Here is a 23,386-nt window from a genome sequence, read left to right on the forward strand (position 1 = left end):
ACGATCGGCACGAGATTTCAGTCATCGGCCATCAAAATCTTAATTTCCGAAAAATAATTAATTAATAAATATTAGAAATTCAATTTAGTACAAAATAAAGCCCGATTAAATAAACGGACTTCACCACGGTCATCAGCATAATTTTCCGATTCCAGGCCATCTCAGTTGAATTTCCGGAAAATAAATAAATAATTAATTAATTTCGAATATTAAATAATTAATATTAAAAATCCCATTTAGCTCAAATTAAAGCCCGATTAAATAAACGGACTTCACCACAGTCATCAGCACAATATTCCGGTCCCAGGCCATCTCAGTTGAATTTTCGAAAAATAAATAATTATTTAATTTAATTCCGAAAATTAATATTTAAATACAAAAAAAATCCACTTAGGCCCGAAAAGCCTAATTGGAGCCCCCTAAGGGTAGGGAAAAATCCCGAAGCACTTCCAATAATTAGTAGACCACGTCTACTTGCTAATTACACAATCAATTTATTTAAATCGCATCACAATTGACTAATAATTGCTAATTTATTCTAATCTAACAACCTAAACATAATTAATTAAATCTAAACCAACCTTAAGCATAATTAGCCAACTAATCCAAGATTAGTGAGATTACTCACCAAATCGCGCACAAATCGGATCAATCCGACGGCGGCGACGCGAGGAACGAAACTTCCCAAAGCGATTCACGGATCCGGGGCCCGGAAACGGCCCAAAAGCGGGCCTAAAGCCGCTGGAAACCCATTTCGTGGGTTTCTGCCTTTGGCTGGTCGGAGCAGATCCGGCGGCCAAAACGGCGAGGGAAGGCCGGCGGAAGGCGAGGGGGTCGCGGGGGAGGTCCGGCGAGGCTAGGCGGTGGCCGGAGGTGGCCGGACGGTGGCTGGTCGGTGCGGAACAGGGGCGAACAGCAGCTGGGTTGGCTGGATCGCGCGGAGGGAGGAGCGGCAGCGAGCGACGGACGGCGGGACGGCGACGGGCGCACGGGCGCGGGCGGCGGTGCGGCGGCGGGACGAGCGGCGAGCGGTTCTCGGCGAGCTGCGATCTCCGAGCTCCTGGTTCGCATGCGAAGAAAAGAAGGAGAAGAAAAGCTGGTTCTGTCGTGAGGGGAAGAAAGAAGAGAGAGGAGAGAGAAGAGAAGATAAGCTTGGACTAGTCAAAGGGAAGAGAGAGAAAAGGTGGGCGGTGGGGGCAATTCGCACGAGGGGGAGGGAGAGGAGAGAGAGAGAAAAGAGAGAAAAAGGGAGAGAGAAAAAGAAATAAATAATATCATTATTTCACTTTTCCTTTTCTCTTTCCCTTTCCCTTTCTATTTTCTTTTGGTCTTCAATTTTTCTTCCGATAATTTCTTTCTTGAAATTTCGGACTCGTCAATAAATTGATAGACGATGAGACGGTCCCAAAATGAATTTTTTCGAATATTCGATTTTTTAAATTTCATGGTATAAAATTAAACGCGATTTTAGTCAATCCAACCAATTGAGTTTTTGGGGATTTTACCGCTTTGTAGGTTAGTTAACTCGTGAGTGATCGGCTCGGAGAAAAAGGGCCATTTGACGACATGCCCATTTCATTTTTATCGAAACAAGGTCGTCGGGATGTCATTCCAAAATTTATGATTTTTCATGTCACAAAAAAAAGGAATAAATTTGTTACTTTAAATAAAGTTTTGAATTTTTTTAGTGATTTTTTTCCTTTCTTTTTATAAAATATCCAATCGATTCCTTCCTTTGTTCGATTGCTTTTCTTTTCGTCGTCGGTCATTCCATTGAAAAATCAAAGGAAAATGCAGACATGACCGTTGAAGTGCCATGCTGTCACAGCCCTCGGCTGAAACCTTCACAAAAGTATTTTTCCTCGTCGCGACATGCGGTGCAAGGTCGAGCACGGGATCACCAGGTTTGCAGCTGCACGCCACCGAGCTCGCATTTTGTCAAGGTACGGATCTTTCTTTTTCTCTCTCTGGTTTTTTTTTTTTTTTTTTTTTTTTCGATTTGAAGTTTTTTTGTTCTTTATCGGACATGGACAATTTATCTAATCACAATTATTGGGGCACCAACTTGGTACTCCCACTCCGGCATTTTCTTCCGTATATTCGATCGAATATCTAACACGATAAGAATCACATAACTTATTAAAGAAGAATTCAACAAATGAGGAAGTTTTGAACTTTTAATGGGATTATTTGCAAAAATTTTACTTTCGCTTTTTAGCTTTATGCTTAAGCTAAGTTTTGCAATGTACCTATTTTGACTTTTTGTTAGCACAGACCGTCATGACATACAAATGTGGCCACGTAGATTTTAATACTACAAATTTTGATGGGAAAGTAAAATATTATTTTTACTCAATTCAACCCAAATATTTATCTATGAGGTATGGCGGCAACACGATCGACCATTAAAGAGTGAAATTGGCACACCATCAATGAGTGAAAGAGCATTTCTTTTCTTGCTGCTATGGGGAGTGAAACGGGAGTTTAAGTTTAATCTTATAAGCATCACAACCAACTAGTTCGTCTAGACTCAACTTGAGCCACAAGGGCCAAACACATCTTTGGCATAGGCTTAGTAGGAGCATAAATTTATAGTTCCACCTAGGAGTGATCAATTCTTGATCCAATCTAGTTCCACCTAGTCTTCATTTTTGGGATCAAGGATCGGAAACCAGGATTAGGAATCGAATCGGATTAGGAATCAAATCAAATAAATATTAAAAAATTTAAAAATTAAGGAGTTATTACTATTTTAGGGTTTATTGCTTTTAAAAAAAAAATTAAAAGTATATATTTTTGAAAAAGAGTTAGTCGATCTGATTCGCTCCCCCCCGAATTAGAATCAAATTGAAAATTACTAGATCCATTTTTATGGAACTAAGAATTGGACCAACGCCTCTAAAAACCAGACTACATCGACCAATCGGGTGCGATCTAGGTGGTTCCTAGTCCGATTGGTTTGATATACTCACCCTCATGAACCAATCCCAACTTATTAGGATTGATTGAAGTTTGACTAACACGGAAAAGTGTTGCGTGTGTTTTTTTCGCAATGAGTGGCTCTAAGCTACAATTTGGGCCAAATGTGACGATCCAATTGTGTTGGTTGGGTGAGATAAAATGTGAAATAAAAAAATCTATAGATGATTCGAATGCTCATATATATCTTAAGTCTCGATGATGAAATAATCGGGTTAGATGATATGAAATATAAGATAGAAAAATCTTTAAACAATTCGAATGCTCATATTCATCTTAACTTTCAATGATGAAATGATGGATCTTATGCGGATTCTATCGATGTAATCGTTGGGAGGCATCCACCACTTGCGTGACACGCGGAAATGGTTTAAAGCTGGAAGTTCGAGTTTGAGCGGGAGCCAATCCAAAGGTTGGAAGGGTGGGGAGGACCACCGGACCAACCTTGAGAGGCGAGTCCCGGGGGGGCCCCGCCGGCACCACCTTCTATGCAATTGCTTGCAGGTGCACCATCCTCTGTCCCCGTTCCTTCAAGGCGAAGCAGACAAATTGCAGCCATTCACTAACTTCCAAAACACAAGTTGCGCTAACCCTACCCCCGGCCACGTCACCTCCGAACATACTGCAGCCTCAAATTACGTCAAAAAAATAAAAAAAATTTACGTTGTCAATCACGCTCGACAATCGCATCTGATGTGAAGAAAACGGTACGATTGAGAGATGGAAATTCCTATTAATTTGATAACCTAACAAACCTATTGACAACCTACAAATCATTTCTCGCGATCAAATTATAATTTTGAAAGTGACAATTGATGCATCTATAGCCATCACACACAATGCATTAGATGATTGGATTCATTGATTGTAAATCAATTGCGAATGTAATTTTTATTGTACGAGTAAGGGATATTTATAAAAATGATTTATGAATTTATGCTTATCGTGTATAATCATCCATAAATTGTAACTTTCCTACCATGGTTATTAGACTTTAGTTCAACGTGCAATAGCATTCTCAATTTTTAGTTTGTTCAATGCAAATTTTGAATTCTAACTTAATGTGCAATAGTATTTGAACTTTTAATTGTTTGATACAGTCTCTAAATTTTTAATAATGGATCATCCAGCCCATGAACTATAATGCAAATATTTAGTATTGTTCTTAAACTTGAATTAATGGAAGGATAATATTGAATATTTTATTTAATCTATGGACTAAATCAAATATGTATTAAAATTTCAGAGACCGTAATAAATAAATCAAAAATTCATACAAGATATTGTGCATTAAGTCATAGTTTATGAATCACGTTAAATAAATTAAAAGTATTAAAGATGAAATCAAAATTCAAGAATTGATTGTGTTATTTTCCCAAAATCATACCAGACCCACAAAAGAAGGGCTAATCTCTTGCAAATGGAAAAATCACCAAGGGCAGGAAAAAGAATCTCCCAGCAAATGAAAAAGACGAAGAGGCTTGGCGGGTTATCCAATTGCGGTCGGGAATGGGATGCTCAGCACGCCATTCGACATTAGTGATGTCAGATGGACTCACGAGGCGTCCCCGAAAAATCCCTCTCATGACATGGACATGGAGGCATCAATACTCTATTATTAAAACATGCTCCATACCGCGCTCAAGATTCAACTCATCAACGCATTTTTCGTGACTCGAGCTTGAAAAATCCCTCTTGATAAATGGAAAATTAACCCCATAGAAGAATTCAGAAAATTAATCAGAGTCGCATTACTCCAAATAAATAAATTCGAGTTCTCCATTGTAGATTTTTTAAGCAATTCAGAATTAAGATAAGTACGTCGACGAGAAGACAGCAATTCAAGCACATATCATCCCTTATGGCAGAGAAATTATACTTGGTATTTCCATTTGTGCCGGATATGTATCCTCATCGATCGCATGGAATTCGCGGAAAGTAGCACCGCAGTTTAGACAAAGTACGTTGGACTAAAGGAACGAGCATTTAATTTAAAGCGAAAGATGTCGGGTGGAGGTCTTCCACACGGGAAAGCGAGAAATCCCCTTCCGACATTGATGCGTCAAATATACGCCGTGAGATTATCGCCACCCTCGCCTCCACCGTCCGATCATCCTACTCGCGAGCGACTCCCCAACCTCTCGCGAATCCGACGGACGGACGGCATCGAAAGGCCTAGATCGTCACTCTAAGTCGAGACGCAGATTACTACAACCCTCCCAATTCATGGAACTCTCACACCATTTCCCATATAAACCGAGCACACTCCCCGTTTCACTCCTCTCTCTGCATCTCTCTCTGTCTCTGTCTCTCTCTCTCTCTGATAGGCGTCGAGTCCAGAGATTCCGGCGACCGTAGCCTAGGGTTCCGGCGAGAATGGCGTTGCTCTCACCTCTCGCGACGGAGATCGCGATCCCGGCCTGCGCCTTGGTCGGGATCGTGTTCTCCCTGGTGCAGTGGCTCCTCGTGTCGCGCGTGAAGCTCACCCCGGAGCCCCGCGCCCCGTCGTCCTCGTCCCCCGGCAGCAACAACAACAAGAACGGCTACGGCGAGTACCTCATCGAGGAGGAGGACGGCGTCAACGACCACAGCGTCGTGGCCAAGTGTGCCGAGATACAGAGCGCCATCTCCGAAGGTGACTTTATGCAGATCCTATAGCTTCGCGACTTGTCCCCCCTTGTTGGAATTTTTCCGTTTTGGTGTGCTCTTGTTTTATAGCCTCAACTTCTTAAATTTTTCCTTGTTTTTAAAGATCTTCCGAGTAAAGGTCGCAGCCCTTAATTCACGTTCGCTGTCCGAGAATGAAGTAGATTTGATTTTCTGGGCTTGCGAGTCTCTCTTTTTCAGTCTTTTTTTTTTTTTTTTTTTTCTCTTTGCTGGGGTTGGAGAGGTTAGGATTTAACACCCCTTCTCGACATGTCTTTCTCAAACTGTTCATGAACAGAATTTTTAATTTTTTTTTTTTTGAGGTCAATCTCGCATCTCGTCGAGCAAAAGCAACAAATTTGAAGTCTTGTAATCAGACGAGAACCGAGCAAAATTACGAGCTTTTGCTGCTCGGGACGTGAGTAAATCTTTAGGGTTTGCAACAGCCGCTAGAGCTTGGAGTAACGCATCTGAGCAGAGTAGCATTATTATGATATTTACTCGTGCAGATCTCTGCTTCGGTAATTTAATAATTTTGTTAGGGAATGGTGGGTTGAATAATGTTGTTGTCTTCTTTGGGGTTTTCCCTTGGGAGGAGTGCTCAACCGGTGGAGCTCTTATCCTTTCGGGTTTCTGCCATCTGGAGGAGTTGTAATTATTTTCGTCTTCATGCACATAAAGTTCGCGGTTCCTCTGGATTTAGCAAAACGCACGTGCGGTGCACGTGGACCTTGTGACGGTCGGTTTGGGCCGTGGGCCCCCTTCTGGGGTTGTCGTCTCTTTTGCTCACCCACTTGCTGCGGGCTCCCATGGGACTGGGAGGCAAGCTCTTTATTTTAAGGCATGGCAGGACAAACGATGTATATAATATAAGCTGCTTCAAAAGTATATTTGATTAATGTTTTGGAATATGCTCTGAATCATTGCATTTTGGAAGATGAATTTGGTTTTATTAGGCCAAGAACTGGTTGAGTAAGTCATGCTCAGTGTCGCGTTTTGGATATGCATGCATACACAAAAATTGTTCTCGGTCAATTTGATTCGAGTTATCTATGTGTTAAATTAAGTTCAATTTTTTTTTCTTCCATCCGTTTTGTGTTAGTTATAGAAGCATGGTATATGATGCTAATGACTCCACGTTGAGTCAATTAAAAGTAGGTTCCTAATTATTTTCGTATGTAATTGGCTTCAGTAGAAGCATTGTCGTATTAAAAGGTGATATGCTGAGGATGTACAACCTTCTATTCAAAAGTATTTGTTGAATTTGTCAGTGAATGTGTTTCAAGTGGTCCAGAATACTTATCATCTTTGGAGATTGTCATTTTTTTATTTTTTATTTTGTCGTACTTGTGAGGAAACACTAATTCTGTGGGCTTAGTTGAGAATGTATAGGCAATGAACAGTTCTTATATATCTCTAAGGTTTTCTTTTATGTTACATTCTTGCTTCTTCTAACTAATGTCCTTATAGGTGACTCTGTTCATACCCATTTCTTTTCATTCTGATTTAAAAAATCTTTCAAAGTCGAGCATTACCAGTTCTCATGTGATATTAATTTTATTTTCGTATTATTTTTTCCGATCATTTCCCCTGTCAGTTCTAAATTTAGTTCTCTTGATTTTCCATACTCTCGGTTTTATCTTCAGGTCTAACCTTCTGTTTGCTATTTTAGGTGATAATCTGTTTCTAGTTTCTTCGTTTGTTTCTAATGCTTTAAGTTAAAGTAGTGTTAAGATGTGTTTACAATAATATTCTGGGTCTGGGATGATGTAGTTTATATTTGGTTCTTTTTATTCAATTAATAGCAGAACTGTGTGCTTTTGTCATTCCTTTTTCCATCTTCTCTGACTAATTGTGTTTTTGTCACTCTTCGACTGTCCAGCCTGCCAAAGGTGAATTGTAACAGAAACCATATCATCTTTTAAGTTACTCTTTTGGAGGCACTATAGGTTAGGCTTTTTTAATTCTTGGAACTAGGCTGAACAAAACTAGGCAACGGAATGAGTACCTGGATTTAACTAAATTATACCTTATTTTGTCACGCATAATGTAGAATGTCAAGATTCACATTTGTTGCTATTTGTTTAATAGAGATCCTAAATTGTTGTTTATGATTGCAACAGGTGCGACATCTTTTCTGTTCACGGAGTACCAGTATGTTGGAGTTTTCATGGTTGCTTTTGCGGTTCTAATCTTCCTCTTCCTTGGCTCTGTTGAGAGCTTCAGCACCCAAAGCCAGCCTTGCACGTATGACCCTTCAAAATTGTGCAAGCCTGCACTTGCCACTGCTGTTTTCAGTACAGTTTCATTCCTGCTTGGTGGTTTCACCTCGGTTGTCTCTGGTTTCCTTGGCATGAAAATTGCTACCTATGCCAATGCAAGGACTACCTTGGAAGCGAGAAAAGGCGTTGGAAAAGCTTTCATTACTGCTTTCAGATCTGGTGCAGTTATGGGATTTCTTCTTGCTGCTAATGGTCTTCTTGTGCTCTATATTGCAATCAATCTGTTCAAGTTGTACTATGGCGATGACTGGGAAGGTCTTTTTGAGGCCATTACCGGTTATGGTCTCGGTGGTTCTTCCATGGCTCTCTTTGGAAGAGTCGGTGGTGGAATTTATACCAAGGCCGCTGATGTTGGTGCTGATCTGGTTGGAAAGGTTGAGAGAAATATCCCAGAAGATGATCCAAGAAACCCAGCGGTATGTCCTTTCGTACTGTGGCTCCATCTCCTAAGTATATCATTCACTTTTAATCATAATTGGGGTTGACCTTCATCATTCAGGTGATTGCTGATAATGTTGGTGATAATGTTGGGGATATTGCCGGTATGGGGTCTGATCTTTTTGGCTCTTATGCTGAATCATCCTGCGCAGCCCTTGTTGTTGCTTCCATCTCTTCTTTCGGAATCGATCACGACTTCACTGCCATGTGTTATCCCCTGCTGATCAGCTCTATGGGTATCCTTGTATGCTTGATTACAACTCTCTTTGCAACTGACTTCTTTGAAATCAAGGTAGTGGAGGAAATTGAGCCTGCATTGAAGAAGCAACTTATTATTTCCACAATTCTAATGACTGTCGGAATAGCTATTGTTAGCTGGATTGCTCTGCCCTCATCATTCACAATTTACAACTTTGGGTCGCAGAAAGTTGTGAAGAATTGGTAAATTCTTAAGTGATATCTTATCTCTTTCTGATCATAAATGCTGCTTTCTTCTAATACATTATATCAGTACATTGAGCATATGTAGTCACTAATTATGGTTATGATCTTGCAGGCAGCTGTTCTTGTGTGTTGGTGTTGGTCTTTGGGCTGGGCTAATTATTGGGTTTGTCACTGAATATTATACCAGTAATGCCTACAGGTACTAAAATTGCTAAAGTTAATGAATAATATAAGTCTTTACGACTGTTGATGATGATGTGCTGACCATGTGGTGATCATTATCTCTGCAGCCCCGTCCAAGATGTTGCTGATTCCTGCAGAACTGGTGCTGCGACTAATGTTATTTTTGGCCTCGCCTTGGGATATAAATCTGTCATTATCCCAATTTTTGCCATTGCCATTAGCATTTTTGTGAGTTTCAGTTTTGCTGCCATGTATGGAATTGCTGTGGCTGCCCTTGGAATGTTAAGTACCATTGCCACTGGATTGGCCATAGATGCTTATGGTCCCATCAGCGATAATGCTGGAGGTATTGCTGAGATGGCTGGCATGAGTCACAGAATTCGTGAGAGAACTGATGCCCTTGACGCTGCTGGCAATACTACTGCTGCCATTGGAAAGGTACAGGCGATCCTTCCATGTGAATATAGTAACAGACCCTGTCCTGTTGTTCTTTTAGTGGCTTGTCGTGATAAAATCTGTAATGTAGCAGAGGAAAGGTTGTCTCTGTATAGGAATTTTTTTGTGAAACCATGTTCATATCATCCAGAGTTGTGCACATTGCCCAGTTATGTTTTTTTATCACCATAACTGACTATATATATTGGTGAATTATGCAAGTCTTTTTAGATTTAAATGTGTAAGTTAATCTGTCATTCTTAATATTAGCCTTATTGTCAAATTCTACTTTACTCTTATTTAAATCTAATATTTGATCTACTTTTTTCTCTCTCTTGGTATGTAGGGATTTGCCATTGGATCAGCTGCCCTGGTGTCTCTTGCTCTGTTTGGTGCATTTGTGAGTCGTGCAGCAATTTCTACTGTTGATGTCCTGACACCTAAGGTCTTCATTGGTTTGATCGTGGGTGCCATGCTTCCTTACTGGTTCTCTGCTATGACAATGAAAAGTGTCGGAAGTGCAGCATTGAAGATGGTTGAGGAGGTCCGCAGGCAGTTTAACACCATTCCAGGGCTCATGGAGGGTCTTGCGAAGCCTGACTATGCTACATGTGTCAAAATTTCAACCGATGCATCTCTCAAGGAGATGATTCCACCTGGTGCCCTTGTCATGCTTACACCACTTATTGTTGGGATCTTCTTTGGTGTGGAGACGCTGTCTGGTGTTTTGGCTGGCTCTCTTGTTTCTGGTGTTCAGGTAATCTTTACCAAAACAATGTCCATCTATTTTGGTAGTTTAAATTGCTCGAGGTATATCTCTTGGTAGAATGGTTGTTAAACTGGGTTAAGATAATGTGGTTTCTTTATTGTTGAACAAAATTTGTTTAGGTCGGTGAACTAGGTTTGCCGATTAATGCTCTTATCATCAGATCCGTGACAATGTTGGAGCATCACATCGGTTGTCTCATTTTGAAGTTTCTTAACTGATGAATATTGCTTGTTGGGCTTGGTTCTAAACAGATTGCAATTTCGGCATCCAACACTGGTGGAGCATGGGACAATGCAAAGAAGTACATTGAGGTAGGCAGCTGCTCCAACTGCTCGAGAGCTAGTTTTGTTGATATACTTGTATGTTGTGGTTCAGTGACCTGCTTAGAAAAGTAATGTTACCTTACAGATTCTTTTTCCTCAATATCTTGATATAAATATTTTCAGGCTGGTGCTTCGGAGCATGCGAGGACCCTTGGCCCTAAAGGGTCAGAGCCTCACAAGGCTGCTGTTATTGGAGATACCATTGGCGATCCACTGAAGGACACTTCAGGTCCATCACTCAATATCCTCATCAAGCTCATGGCAGTGGAGTCGCTCGTGTTCGCTCCCTTCTTTGCTACTCACGGCGGTCTACTCTTCAAGATATTCTGAGGGAGGGATTGGAAGACTTCCTTTTTGTAGCGGCAGCATCATGAACTGGATTTGCCCTTGGCACCTATTCTGCGTTAGTTCTCCATAATTTTAGCGATTCTGATTCCTAAGGATGATGATGATGATGATTATGATGATTAGGAATTTATGATAACATGCGAATCTCAACGTACGTTTTAAGGTTGAACCTGGCAAATTTTGATTCAGGGAGCAGGATTCTTAACTTTTAGTATATTTTTATGTTTTCCCCGTAAAAAAGAACTGTATCGATGCCTTTTTTCCATTCAATGGGGGTCATTTTTCAGCTGATGATCTTCGCGGTCTTGCTTTGATATCTATATAACTCGAATTGTGGTCATGTTTGGGATTATCATATCCTTCTAATGAAGTGTATGGTCATCTCTCCTCCTGAGCTGAGATCACCTCACACCAGAGGAAGATTAAGGGACACATTTCTGTGCATTCTCCTTGGTAGGGGGACGATTCCCCTTGTATTTCATGACTGCCGGATCCTGATTTTTCCTGCTGTTACTTGAGACCCCCATCGTCAAAAGAGAACGACCACCACCACCCTTCGTTAAAGATGTGGTTTTCCTTTGAGAAACTCTAAGAACTGGTCCTGCAGAATAAGGAAAGTTGATGCTACCGCTTGATGGATCTGTATTGACATCAAACTGAGAGTTCATTCATCAGGCTTTGTTGTAAGAACGGTGGATGCGCGGCCATTCTTGGTATGAAAGGGTGCAAATTGTTGGAAATTGTGAATCTATTTTCTCTAAAAATATCTAGAAACTACTAAACTTCTAGAATTGTTGAGAATGGAGATTGCTAGTTGAATCTAGAAGATCACATGGGAATGCAAGCAAGCAAAAGCAAATCCTAGAACAAGTAAGAGAAGTCTAGAGAAGTCCATGCTTCAAGAGAAGTCTAGAATTCTCCATCTTATGTTAGTAGCTATTTGTAGAGAAGTCTAGAGACTTCATCCACCTACTTTGACAGCCTATATAAAGGAGCAAGTGCTCCATATTTTGTATGGGAGCTAACCATAAAACCACACATTATGCTCCCTCACCAACACTTCAACTATTGTAAAATTATTTTATCCAACTAATGAAACTATTTCCCATATCCCATGTTCTTTGTCCTTCATTATCCCTTGTCCATCCACTACAAATTATATCATACACTTGCACATACATCACTAACCAAAAATTATAACTAATACTTTGACAGCCTACTACAAATTATATCATACACTTGCACATACATCACTAACCAAAAATTATAACTAATACTTTGACAGCCTATATAAAGGAGCAAGTGCTTCATATTTTGTATGGGAGCTAACCATAAAACCACACATTATGCTCCCTCACCAACACTTCAACTATTGTAAAATTATTTTATCCAACTAATAAAACTATTTCCCATATCCCATGTTCTTTGTCCTTCGTTATCCCTTGTCCATCCACTACAAATTATATCATACACTTGCACATACATCACTAACCAAAAACTATAACTAATACTAAAACCATGCTTTCGCAGCACACACATCCAAAACATTCTAACACAAATTTATGTCGGGCAGAAATGTCAATGTTCTTTGATCTCTCTCAGTCCTCAAAGTCCTTGCCCTCAGAGCAGAGGCTACCGGCCATTCTCGAGTTTTCCTCATACGAGGTAAACTCTGGAAAATCATTGACTTCTCTTGCTTGTTCTAGGATTTTCTTTGATGCTTGGCTTCGACCCGGCCGCGTGCCGATTGTGCTCGGCGCAGCTCATCTCCACCATCTGACAACCCTCCATGGCAAAGATATCCAAGAATTTCTCGCACCTATCGACCCCGTCCCCAATCCTAACCCTATTGTACACGAAGCTAAGCCCGCCCACGAATGCCTGCCGCTCTCGGGCCCGAACATGGGATGCGTGCACAGGACGTCGAACTCGGCGGGCAGAAATTTGAGCAAGAGGTCGCGGGGAACTCCTTGACCGAGAGGACGTCGACGAAAAGGGTGCTCCGTCTGAGCCACTGGAAGGGGATGGAGCGGAGGACGCGCTCTGTGGAGAGGATGGAGGTGGAGAGGAGGACGACCTCCGGGTGCTGCTCGCAGAGGTCGTGCGGGTCGCGGTAGAAGGCGACGCCGAGGTCGGCGGCGGCGGCGGAGTAGTCGGAGCGGGAGTGGGCGAGGATGGTGTGGCCTGGGAGAGGAAGGTCTTGGCGAGGAATTGGCCGAAGTTGCCGAAGCCGAGGATGGCGATCTTCAGGGAGGAGGACTCGTGGAAGTGGGATCAGAGCTGGGCCTCGTAGTCGTACGGCTGGGCGGCGTCGAGGGACTCGACGCAGAGGGGCAGCTTGAGGCTGCGGCGGAGGAGTTTCGGCTGCGGAAGCGGCGGCGGAGGGGCGGAGGGAGAGAGTGGACGGAGGAGCGGGGGCAAGTGGGAGGCGGTGGTTTGAAAAAGCTGATGGGGAAACTGAAAATTGAGAGAGTTGCTTAAAAATGAACAAACTCAATTGCCTCTCAAATCGGCCATTCTCGAGTTTTCCCCATACGGGTAAACTCCGGAAAATCATTTACGGTAAAAGAAAGATACCCCTCCATATTTTTTCCCAAACGCACGCATGGTAAATTTGAGAGGCAATTGAGTTTGTTCATTTTTAAGCAACTCTCTCACTTTTCAGTTTCCCCATCTTTGCCAGCCAGGGTTCTCTCTCGACGCAGAAAGAATGCCGCCGTTTTCCTCCACACAGCTTTTTCAAACCACCGCCTCCCACTTGCCCCCGCTCCTCCGTCCGCTCTCTCCCTCCGCCCCTCTGTCGCCGCTTCCGCAGCCGAAACTCCTCCGCCGCAGCCTCAAGCTGCCCCTCCGCGTCCGGTCCCTCGACGCCGCCCAGCCGTACGACTACGAGGCCCAGCTCCGATCCCACTTCCACGAGTCCTCCTCCCTGAAGATCGCCATCCTCGGCTTTGGCAACTTCGGCCAGTTCCTCGCCAAGACCTTCCTCTCCCAGGGCCACACCATCCTCGCCCACTCCCGCTCCGACTACTCCGCCGCCGCCGCCGACCTCGGCGTCGCCTTCTACCGCGACCCGCACGACCTCTGCGAGCAGCACCCGGAGGTCGTCCTCCTCTCCACCTCCATCCTCTCCACCGAGCGCGTCCTCCGCTCCATCCCCTTCCAGCGGCTCAGACGGAGCACCCTTTTCGTCGACGTCCTCTCGGTCAAGGAGTTCCCCCGCGACCTCTTGCTCAAATTTCTGCCCGCCGAGTTCGACGTCCTGTGCACGCATCCCATGTTCGGGCCCGAGAGCGGCAGGCATTCGTGGGCGGGGCTTAGCTTCGTGTACGATAGGGTTAGGATTGGGGACGATGAATCGAGGGTCGATAGGTGCGAGAAATTCTTGGATATCTTTGCCAGGGAGGGTTGTCGGATGGTGGAGATGAGCTGCGCCGAGCACGATCGGCACGCGGCCGGGTCGCAGTTCGTGACTCACACCGTGGGAAGGGTGTTGGAGAAGTTCGGATTGGAGTCGTCGCCCATCAATACCAAAGGGTACGAGACCCTGTTGGAATTGGTGGAGAACACGTCGGGGGATAGCTTCGATTTGTACTATGGATTGTTCCTGTATAACGATAACGCGATGGAGCAGCTGCAGAGGTTGGACATGGCGTTCAAGTCGATACAGAATGAGCTGTTTGGGCGTTTGCATCAGATTTATCGTAAACAGTTGCTTGGCAATATGGAGGGGGCCAGAGAATCAGGCATGACGAAATCCATGGTTCAGAAGTTGCTCTCTAATGGTGCTCCTCCACATACCGAAGCTCCATCGGATCCTGACATCACTACATGATTGAATACCTGAAAATGTCGCCTGTTGGCTTGCCTTGAGCTGCATTGTGAAAGATTTTTCCTTTTCTGTGTTAGGCAGTCAGTACAATCGGTTGTGGCCTTTTGTCTATCTATTGATATGCCATATCTGTTCATCTGGTGATTAATGTGTACACTGGAGAGGTAGTCAGCTAGTAGTTTCAAGACTTTTTCCGCGTCTCTTAGAATAGATCATCTTCTGTGTTGGCAAGTGATATTTGATTTTTATTACGCAATAAATCAATGATTCCAGTATGTCTCCAAAAATGTCCAAGATACTTCTTTTTCTTTCGAATTGATGCATATGAAATGTTTGGAGATGAGCATAGTTTCTCGTTTAAATGCTCCAGTAGTTGTGAGCAATTCAGAGAAGCAGAACAAAAGAAGGATATGCAGGACAGCAAGGAGTTGGGAACAGTCCCTCGTGAGAAGGCAAAAGCAATATGTGGTGTTGTCCAGGCTACGAACCTTTTCACACAAGTGCTTCTTGGAAGTTCGGATGGTTTTGCATCTTCACCAGAGCACATCTCCTGATTTATAGGTCACTCTCACTACTCTGAAGATGTATTGCAAAATGGACATAGATCGCAATTTTGGCATCTGATTCCGGTGGAGCGTGTGACAATGTGATGAAGTAAATTGAGGTATGCAGCTGCTCCAACTTCTCAAAGCTTAGTTTTTTGTTGATGTACTTGTTTGTGGTGGTTCAGTGACCTGCTAAGAAGAGTTTCACACGAGAGTGCCCACCCGCCAACCCCTCCCATTCTTCCAATGACGCTGCCTTTTCCTGAACGCATTTTTGAAGCTGAGATTACCTACATGGCAAAATGGGGTTAAGCTGAATGCCTTATGTAAAAAGTTCGGTAAGAGATGGGGGGAGCTGCGGCACCACATTTATAGTACCATTGAGATCATACAATCTCCCGGGACATACCACAACAATGTAATATGCAATGAATTTTATTCCTTTTTGAAGTTGAAGAAGGAGACAGGAACTAGCGCAAAAGGTCAGCTAGTCTTTCCTGACTAGTTTTTCCCCTATCATTCTGCAATTTCAAGAGTTTCGGCCACCATCGCAGTGTAGAACGACACTCGTGCCTGTCTTGACCATGCAATGTTAAAATTTGTTTCTCTCACACTCATCCATATACGGTTTTCACCGAGAGATTCACACGAACTGCATAACCTTGCATTCTTCGTTGGCTTACCTGTGGACATTCCATAAGTGAAAGCTAATTTAAAGCATGCTTGGTCTGATCAGGGAACTTTAAACTTCGAAGCTCATGGCAAGGGAGTTGTCACAGCTTTAGAGCAAGAGGGTCAACCATCAAGTTGAGATTACGAAGGTCGTATGAAAAACAATTGTCGAGCTAGTTTTGACTTTACTGGGCGGTTGGCTATGGTCGGATGTGAGAACTTCCTCGAGACGTTGGGGAGAAATCAGTTCACTTCAACAGTTTCGAATATGTTTTAGCCCATATAAAAAGCAGTTTTAGAGTGTTAAGATGGACAATTGCGGAACCTTTTTCCTATGTAAGGTATGCATTCTCATTTGTCTTCTGATTTCAATAGAAAATATTGACGGTTGCCATCACGTCTTCCTTGGCTGTGTATAAAAAAAAGGTTTGAATTGTGCCTCAAATGAATCAAGAGATCACATGATTGGTCATGTTGCATGAGCAATATCAAGAAAAAGAATGAGAGTGTTTGGTCTTGGCCATTCAAAGCACGGATGTGACATCATGATAATGATTTGAAAGCTGCTTAAACATTCGGGAGATAACAACTTTATTAAACTAAAAATTCAGATTTGACTTCACTTGAGCAGAGCATATATGTGGTCTTCCATCGTCGCTGACGCACCCAGCGTATAGATGAAGAATCGTTCAACAAGGCGATAACATGCACCGTGCGTCATCAATCGAAACTAGACAAGACCATACTTAAATATGTATGGACCATCAAGTGGTGCTAATAATAGAGACGCAGTAGTTGAAAAGCCAGGACCATAAAGAAGAGCATCGACTGTGGAGGCAGGATTGATGCTGATGCTGATGCCGATACTGATGATCCGGTCGGCGGAGCATGCGTGGTGACCACGGTCTGTGGGGAAGGATACTGTGGAGAGCACAGAAAAGCCCTGGAGGACTCTATCAAGCAGTTTGCAAGCGTTGGGGTTAAAATAGCTGGGGCAAAATTTCAAGCAGTATTGGTTTAATTAAAACGCCATTGTTGCGCAAGAGTAGATAGTTTCTATGAGACGGGAACTGGAATTGCATACGCTGGTGATGCGGTCCACCACTTCCTGTACCAAGTCATGTTTATCCCAGTCGTCTTTAAAAATCTGGAAAGCTTTTCTCGCAATTCCTTCACCTCCTCCAGTTTGCAAAAGTTCCCGTCTCGGCTCCCTCGGGACGACTCCACAAATTTCATGATATAAAGGTAAGGGAAGTGCCAAAGTAACCAAACGTGAGAATGCATCGTACTTATGGGACTGTTTTCTCCACGCATACGTGCAATGACCAGAAATTTTAAGAAGATTGATGAACTATTGGATCAGGAAAAGTGCTTATGCGAAAGCATCATCCTGAAAGGCCACGGCTTCTGGAACGATCAAGGCATTGATTGCACAGATGGCCATCACTCTGATCCTGAAGCTCTCGTGCCAGTCTTTCTTTCTGTCCAGGGGGATTGTAAAGTGATGCTATCTCGAACTCCAAGCTCCTGGGGAGATAATGCAGTAGCTACCGCAATGATAGAGAAGAGACTGAAGACGTGTGGGATCATCACCTTCAATGCGTCTGTGCATAGACTCTGTGCTTCGTTTCCAGAAAAGGGTGCTCGCCATTAAGCAAGGTCAGCTCATGGATGTGGTTCTTGCGTGTAGCCAGTGAAACGATGGAGAAGATACTGAAGACGTGTGCGGTCGTCATCTTCACTGGATTCGCGCACAGTTTAGCTCATTCATTCCAATCTCTTATATTATTAGGTATGAATATGTGACGAAAAGGACAATAAATTGATTTTTCAAGAATACAGAAGTGCCTAATCACATGATATGCGCAACTCTTTGGACTGATGGCCATTTATCAGCGGAGAAAGTCGTGTGCTCCATCGGTCCACCTGCCATTTTTCAATGCCGGAGACCAAGCTTTCAAAGCCTGGACATAGACATACTGTTTCCATTAAAATGGAGTTCGTCTTTACTTGGGTTTACAAGCCTCAGCAGACACGTCCGGAGGAGTTGGACGTGATCCTTTTTATGAGGCTCTATAAAAATGATCCGAGAAAGATATCGGGCGTGGGCTAGCATTCATGCTTGTTCACGCCGTTCCATTAATGCACGCTCTTACTAAAATAGAAGTCATAATCCCATGAGAATATTTAACAGATAGAGAGTTTACAAGTGTTAATACTGAGTGACAATTTACTTTCTTTTCTGAGGAGAATACGCAATGTGAGACCTTTTGAAATCCCTACTTTTTGGCAAGATAAGTCTTCGTTTATCTTGACACACTATGATTACGTAGCTCTAGCGATTACAATTCCATTCAAATATTCAAAGACTAAAATTGGAATATCCAATTGAGATATGTATTTATACAAGCCCCTTTCATCAATTGATAATCGAACAGCAAGGCTTAATTGTATCTCTTACAAAGCTTTAGAATTACATTGTTTCAATTGAAAGATTCAGGACTTTCAGGGAAATGTTCCTAATTAGCAATTTGACGCGATGTTATTAAGTTCAAGAGGTGAAGTATCACGCTCTGTTTGAATGGAGCCAAAAGTTTGTCCGGCCGAATACGGCAAAGAGCCAGATCAAAAGCTGCTGTACATGCTTCAGTGGATTTATCAGGAAGAAACCGACTCAGGAGCATACGGTCAAAGTAAGCTGCATTTTCCAACCCATCATGTTGAGCCACAGTCAGAGCAAACTTCTGCTTTCTGCAACCGCTCGGAAATTTCCCCCTAACACAATCTTCTGCAGTACACAGAAAATGCATGAAAACGAAGTAATCTTCAGTGATAAGGTTCGCTGGTTCTGCAGGACTTGTAACGCAAACCAACTTGAGTAGCAATCAGTCACTTGTACCATCATGACCTGTTGAAGGTCAGTGCTTGAAGATGAAGTTGGTGCAACGAAAGTGCTAGTATGCCTTGGGCGTTTGGCAGGAGGAGCTTTTAAAGAAAAGGCATGGAGAGGACTTCAGCTGAACTAGAGGGCTACTCATTATCAAGGAAGAATCGTTCAAAGTTTGAGCCTTTCGAGCCTTCAAGCAGTACAGGTACGTGTGATGTTTGAGGACATGTCCTTCAATCTCTTATGTGGCTGTGGGAAAATATTGTTCTTAACCATGAAATGGAATCGTGCTTTTTGACATGGCGATGCAGAGGTAGGAAAGGCGATAGAGCCAAGCAATATGGAGGGACCTAGCAGCGAAGTTCCATCCTCTGGTTTGGGGGCTTTGGTTATTAAGGACGCAGTTAGGAGTTTATCGACTCCTCAAAGAAGTGACCCATGCACTGAGTTACAGCGGAAAAAAAGGGCATTTCGGGTCGCTGATATCAAAGTATTCAATGAGCGACTAAAGATTCTTGAAGAAGAAAATAATAGTGTCAAAAGGACATTCTTTGAGGCAGTGAAGGATCGAAAACGGTTGGCAGAAGAGATATATGAGCAATTCTGGATCATAGATCGCTCTCTACATTCTAGAGACCAGTTTCAAGGAACCTACGCTTCTTCAGTTGTCAGCAATACCAAGGTAATGCACTTTTATGGACTTCTCCTACTTACTCAATGGAAAGCTATCATAAGCAGTTCATACACAACTAGAAGGAAACACTTCCGCTTCTTTCATTGAGGCTTAGCACTAGGTGAAATTAGAACAAGCGACAGTTTCTTGGCCAATTGATCGTTGCAGATAGGTCATCTGCTGGGTAATCAGATTGAACATCGATTGAGAAGTCGGCATTTTCTAGATATGAAATCTTATCATATGCCTTTCTTACCGATACTTTCTGCTTTGGCATTTGAACAGGACTTGGAGACCAGAAGAACTGGGACAGGCCTCTCACTAGTTCTCTGTCAGTATTCAAATCCGCTTGTGTTGAGCAAAGAATGTAGAACTAGAGTACCAATCCACCGAAGCAACACATGATTCTTGGATGAAGAGGAAACCCTCATCAATTGCTTGTCGTAGCTCCACCCAAGCATTTAGATGCATAAGCCAACAGAGGAGGTGTCATCCCCATTATCCTTGAAGTGGCTTCAAGCTCTAGAGCTTTGGAAAGATTTGAACAATCAGAGATATATAATTTGTGATATTTTTATACTCGTTGTTTGTCGTACAGTAACACAAGTGCGTTCTATACAACAATGTCCCGATACATAACAGGAAAAAAAAAAACCCTACAGAAAGTAAAATTTCCCACGTAACACTAAAGAAACCCTGACACTATTAATAAAGGGAAACAGATAAACTGCATATAGTATTAATTAAAGCCAATTAACCATTCGAGATATGCTTAAATTGCGCATTTGAGGAAAACATTATCCTCCTTGAAATATTCGTGTCTGCGGACAAGAAGCGACTCTTCAGTTTTGACTAGATAAGGGTAATGGATTTGCTATATGAATGTTATCCCACGAATATGTTAATGAACGAACTTTATCGAAATCTGTTGGTCATCTTCAACAAATTAAAGCTGTTAATGTCAAGTATGGCTGTAGTATGAGATCCCTATCCATAATGCTTCTTTTCCACAGGACTACAGTGTTATATGATCATTGAATGGAATCAGGCCCATATCAACCATCCGCTCGTACAATGCACAACTGATAGCAAGATCGATCAACATGTAGTGCACAAGATGATACATACAAAATTATTGGGAACCTCAAATTTCCCCTTTGTATCCTCCGTTACTAAAGTAATCTTTCCTGGAGTTGGCAATTTGCATGCTTTTCTGATGCTCCAACTTTGGACAATCACGGATACGGTGACCAAGACCACCGCAATATGCACATCCCTTCACTCCACTGGCATTGGCAACTTCCTCGATGTCTTCCATTGGATCATTCAGCTCAGCCAGCACAGGAGGAATCCTCTGTTTCGCTTCTTGCAACAGGTGCTTCAAATCAAGAAGTGTAGTTTCACTCTGGTTCTTGTTTATGAAAGTTGTAGCAATTCCCGTCTTTCCACATCGACCTGTTCGACCAATTCTGTGAACATAGTTCTCAATTTCTGCAGGCATGTCATAGTTGATCACATGTTGAATGTCAGGAAAGTCCAACCCCTTTGAAGCAACATCTGTGGCAACCAAGACATCTTTCATGCCTGCCTTAAACGATGAAATAGCATATTCTCTCTCTTCCTGGTCTTTGCCACCATGAATAGCCACTGCTTCAACTCCTTTCAACAGTAGATACTCATGAATGTCATCCACATCGGCCTTGTTCTCACAGAATATAAGGACAGGGGGTGGAGTTTTCTGAAGGCACTCAAGAAGGTAAACAATTTTTGCCTCCTGTTTGACATACTCGACCTCCTGAATGACATCAAGATTTGCAGCACCTGCTCTTCCCACATTGACCGTGACGGGCTTTACCAGAGCACTTCTTGCAAAATTCTGAATTTTAGTAGGCATAGTGGCAGAAAAGAGGAGCGTTTGACGTTGAGCTTTGAAGTGGTCGAACACCTCCCTTATATCATCTTCAAATCCCAAGTCCACCAATCTGTCAGCCTCATCTAAAGTAAGGTACCTGCAGAAAGCAACAGATCAGTATAATTGTCCCCACAAATAACAAGTCCAAATATTTAAGACAGCAGTGCATTAACAGAAAATCAAGATTGAGGCTAATTTAGGAAAGAGTGCAGGATGAAGAATCTTGGTTCAGTGAAATCCCATAACCTCAGGAGAAAAGAGGCAAAGATAAGAACTCAAAAAGCAATCTCAATCAGTGTCCCATGCCACGCTATTTAACCTTTGAGCTAGCATTGACCATTGGAATCCAAATGGTGCACATAGAGCTCAAGCAAAAACATAGAGCACCGAGAACGCAAATATGCTTGACCTAAGCGCTATTGAGTTTTTTCAATGCAGATTTATTGAAGATTCAATGTAGTTGCTTCAGACTAGGGATAACATTTAGTATTTGGCAGTTTCACGTCTGCTGTCCACTAATAACTTCCTACCAATAGCAATCAACTTGCCAATGCATGATCATACGCCAACAGTTACAGATGGAATTATTCAGAGACAGCCAGATGTTGTGGAAAGCAGTGTACAAGTTCAAAAGGTATATAAGGATGAATTAAAGGATTTTACCTGCAATTATCAAGGTTCATCTTTTTCTTTGCCAGCATATCCTTCAATCTACCAGGAGTAGCAACAACAATGTGCACTCCCTTCCTCACAACCTCCACCTGCGACCGCATATCCACTCCGCCAATACATAGCAGAGCCCTCAACTCTGGATATCCGGCCTCTCTCAATGGAACCAAAAACTGCTCCACAACTTCATATGTCTGTCTTGCGAGCTCTCTTGAAGGGCAGACAACCAATCCGAACGGTCCTTCACCATGAGCAATGGGCATCATCATCTCCTCCTGAAGAGCAATCATGATCATCGGCAACACGAAAACCAAAGTCTTCCCCGACCCCGTGAATGCAATCCCTATCATATCTCTGCCAGCCAAGACCACCGGAAGACCCTGCACCTGAATCGGCGTCGGCTGCACGATCCCCTTCGCTTTCAACATCTTCAAAATAGGGTCTGGGAACCTCATATCCTTAAAATTCTTTATCGGCGGCAGGATATCCTCTCCATCAACAATAATATGCCACTGCTTCCGAATCATGTCGCACTGCTTCCTCGACATCCTCCGAATCGGCAACGATGGCTTCCACCCAGTCAGCAGCGGCTCGGTGTAAATGATTCCCTTGGCCAACTCGCGGACCGACATCAAGGTCTTGCGATCGGATAAGTTCTCGAGCATCTCCTTCTCATGCTGCACCATCTGCTCGGTGGGGGTAATCTCGGGCTGATCCCGTTTCAACTGCGTCGCCTTCACCAGGAGGCTAGGCTTGACTTCCGCCAGCTTCGCCTTCTCGTGGTCTTCCTCGAGCGAAGAAGCGTTGCCCTTGCGCTGGAGGATCTTCTGGGCTTCCATCGCCCTGCGCTTGGCGACGGGGACGTACTCGACGTAATCGTCCTCCCCCTCCATGACCGTGGAACCTCCCGCGGCGGCGGACATGCTTAAAAGTACCGTCGAATTTCTCCGCGCAGACGTGCGTGAAACCCTAATCTGATGTTACTCGGGCAGCGATCTCCGGAGCTATAGAACCGGTTGAGCACTTGCCCTTTGAAGAATCAAGCGGATCGAGGAGATAGTACCAGGAGTGATGGGCGGAGCGCGGCGAATCGCTTCGCTGGCCGAGCAGAAGAGCGGAACGGCGGCGGTGGCGGCGACGCTCTGCTAGAGCAAGTGGGGAGAGAAGGAGAAAGGGAGATTGGATACAAGAGATTGGAGATCCGTACCCGAATACTATGAGACCGACCCGATAACTTGCCGCCAGGTTTTCTCATTGCATCGCAAAATAAAATAGAAAACACTTACATTTGAAATGTGTCGGGGCTCATTTGTTTCGTTAAAAAGTGATTTAAAAATATCCCTTAAAAT

The 23,386-nt window shown here is 43.2% G+C and overlaps 5 protein-coding genes across 6 annotated transcripts; 3 read left to right on the forward strand and 2 right to left on the reverse strand.

The window, feature by feature from the left end:
• Nucleotides 1–5,230: 5,230 nt before the first annotated feature.
• LOC104423194 (pyrophosphate-energized vacuolar membrane proton pump 1) lies at nt 5,231–22,768 on the forward strand. 2 transcript variants are annotated; one of them, XM_018863895.2, is made up of 8 exons: nt 5,231–5,614; nt 7,749–8,323; nt 8,407–8,786; nt 8,902–8,988; nt 9,080–9,410; nt 9,754–10,164; nt 17,616–17,623; nt 22,675–22,768. In XM_018863895.2, exons 1-8 carry the CDS (start codon nt 5,356–5,358, stop codon nt 22,688–22,690), a joined length of 2,067 nt encoding a protein of 688 aa, XP_018719440.1. In that variant the 5' UTR covers nt 5,231–5,355; the 3' UTR covers nt 22,691–22,768. The 2 variants fall into 2 exon arrangements, with proteins under 2 accessions (XP_018719440.1, XP_010033979.1); XM_010035677.3 differs by lacking the exons at nt 17,616–17,623; nt 22,675–22,768 and adding exons at nt 10,428–10,487; nt 10,623–11,133 and having other exon boundaries at nt 5,237–5,614.
• Nucleotides 12,528–13,404, reverse strand: LOC104424190 (arogenate dehydrogenase 2, chloroplastic). Its single transcript, XM_018863462.2, is given in 5 exon segments — nt 12,528–12,709; nt 12,712–12,807; nt 12,810–13,034; nt 13,037–13,304; nt 13,384–13,404. Coding segments are annotated over 5 exon segments (792 nt in total).
• Nucleotides 13,466–14,966, forward strand: LOC108955710 (arogenate dehydrogenase 2, chloroplastic). The gene has a single exon (XM_018863896.2). It carries the CDS (start codon nt 13,558–13,560, stop codon nt 14,680–14,682), a length of 1,125 nt encoding a protein of 374 aa, XP_018719441.1. The 5' UTR covers nt 13,466–13,557; the 3' UTR covers nt 14,683–14,966.
• On the forward strand, nt 18,708–20,134 carry LOC104423195. Its single transcript, XM_010035678.3, has 3 exons — nt 18,708–18,988; nt 19,095–19,465; nt 19,742–20,134. The coding sequence occupies exons 1-3, from the start codon at nt 18,898–18,900 to the stop codon at nt 19,859–19,861; spliced, it is 582 nt and encodes a 193-aa protein (XP_010033980.1). The 5' UTR covers nt 18,708–18,897; the 3' UTR covers nt 19,862–20,134.
• Nucleotides 20,371–23,289, reverse strand: LOC104423196 (DEAD-box ATP-dependent RNA helicase 35). The gene is made up of 2 exons (XM_010035679.3): nt 22,032–23,289; nt 20,371–21,465 (listed from the first exon to the last, which is right to left on the reverse strand). The coding sequence occupies exons 1-2, from the start codon at nt 22,958–22,960 to the stop codon at nt 20,601–20,603; spliced, it is 1,794 nt and encodes a 597-aa protein (XP_010033981.1). The 5' UTR covers nt 22,961–23,289; the 3' UTR covers nt 20,371–20,600.
• Nucleotides 23,290–23,386: the final 97 nt, after the last annotated feature.

The sequence above is a fragment of the Eucalyptus grandis genome, chromosome 10 (assembly GCF_016545825.1).
Source record: "Eucalyptus grandis isolate ANBG69807.140 chromosome 10, ASM1654582v1, whole genome shotgun sequence".
NCBI lineage: Eukaryota > Viridiplantae > Streptophyta > Magnoliopsida > Myrtales > Myrtaceae > Eucalyptus > Eucalyptus grandis.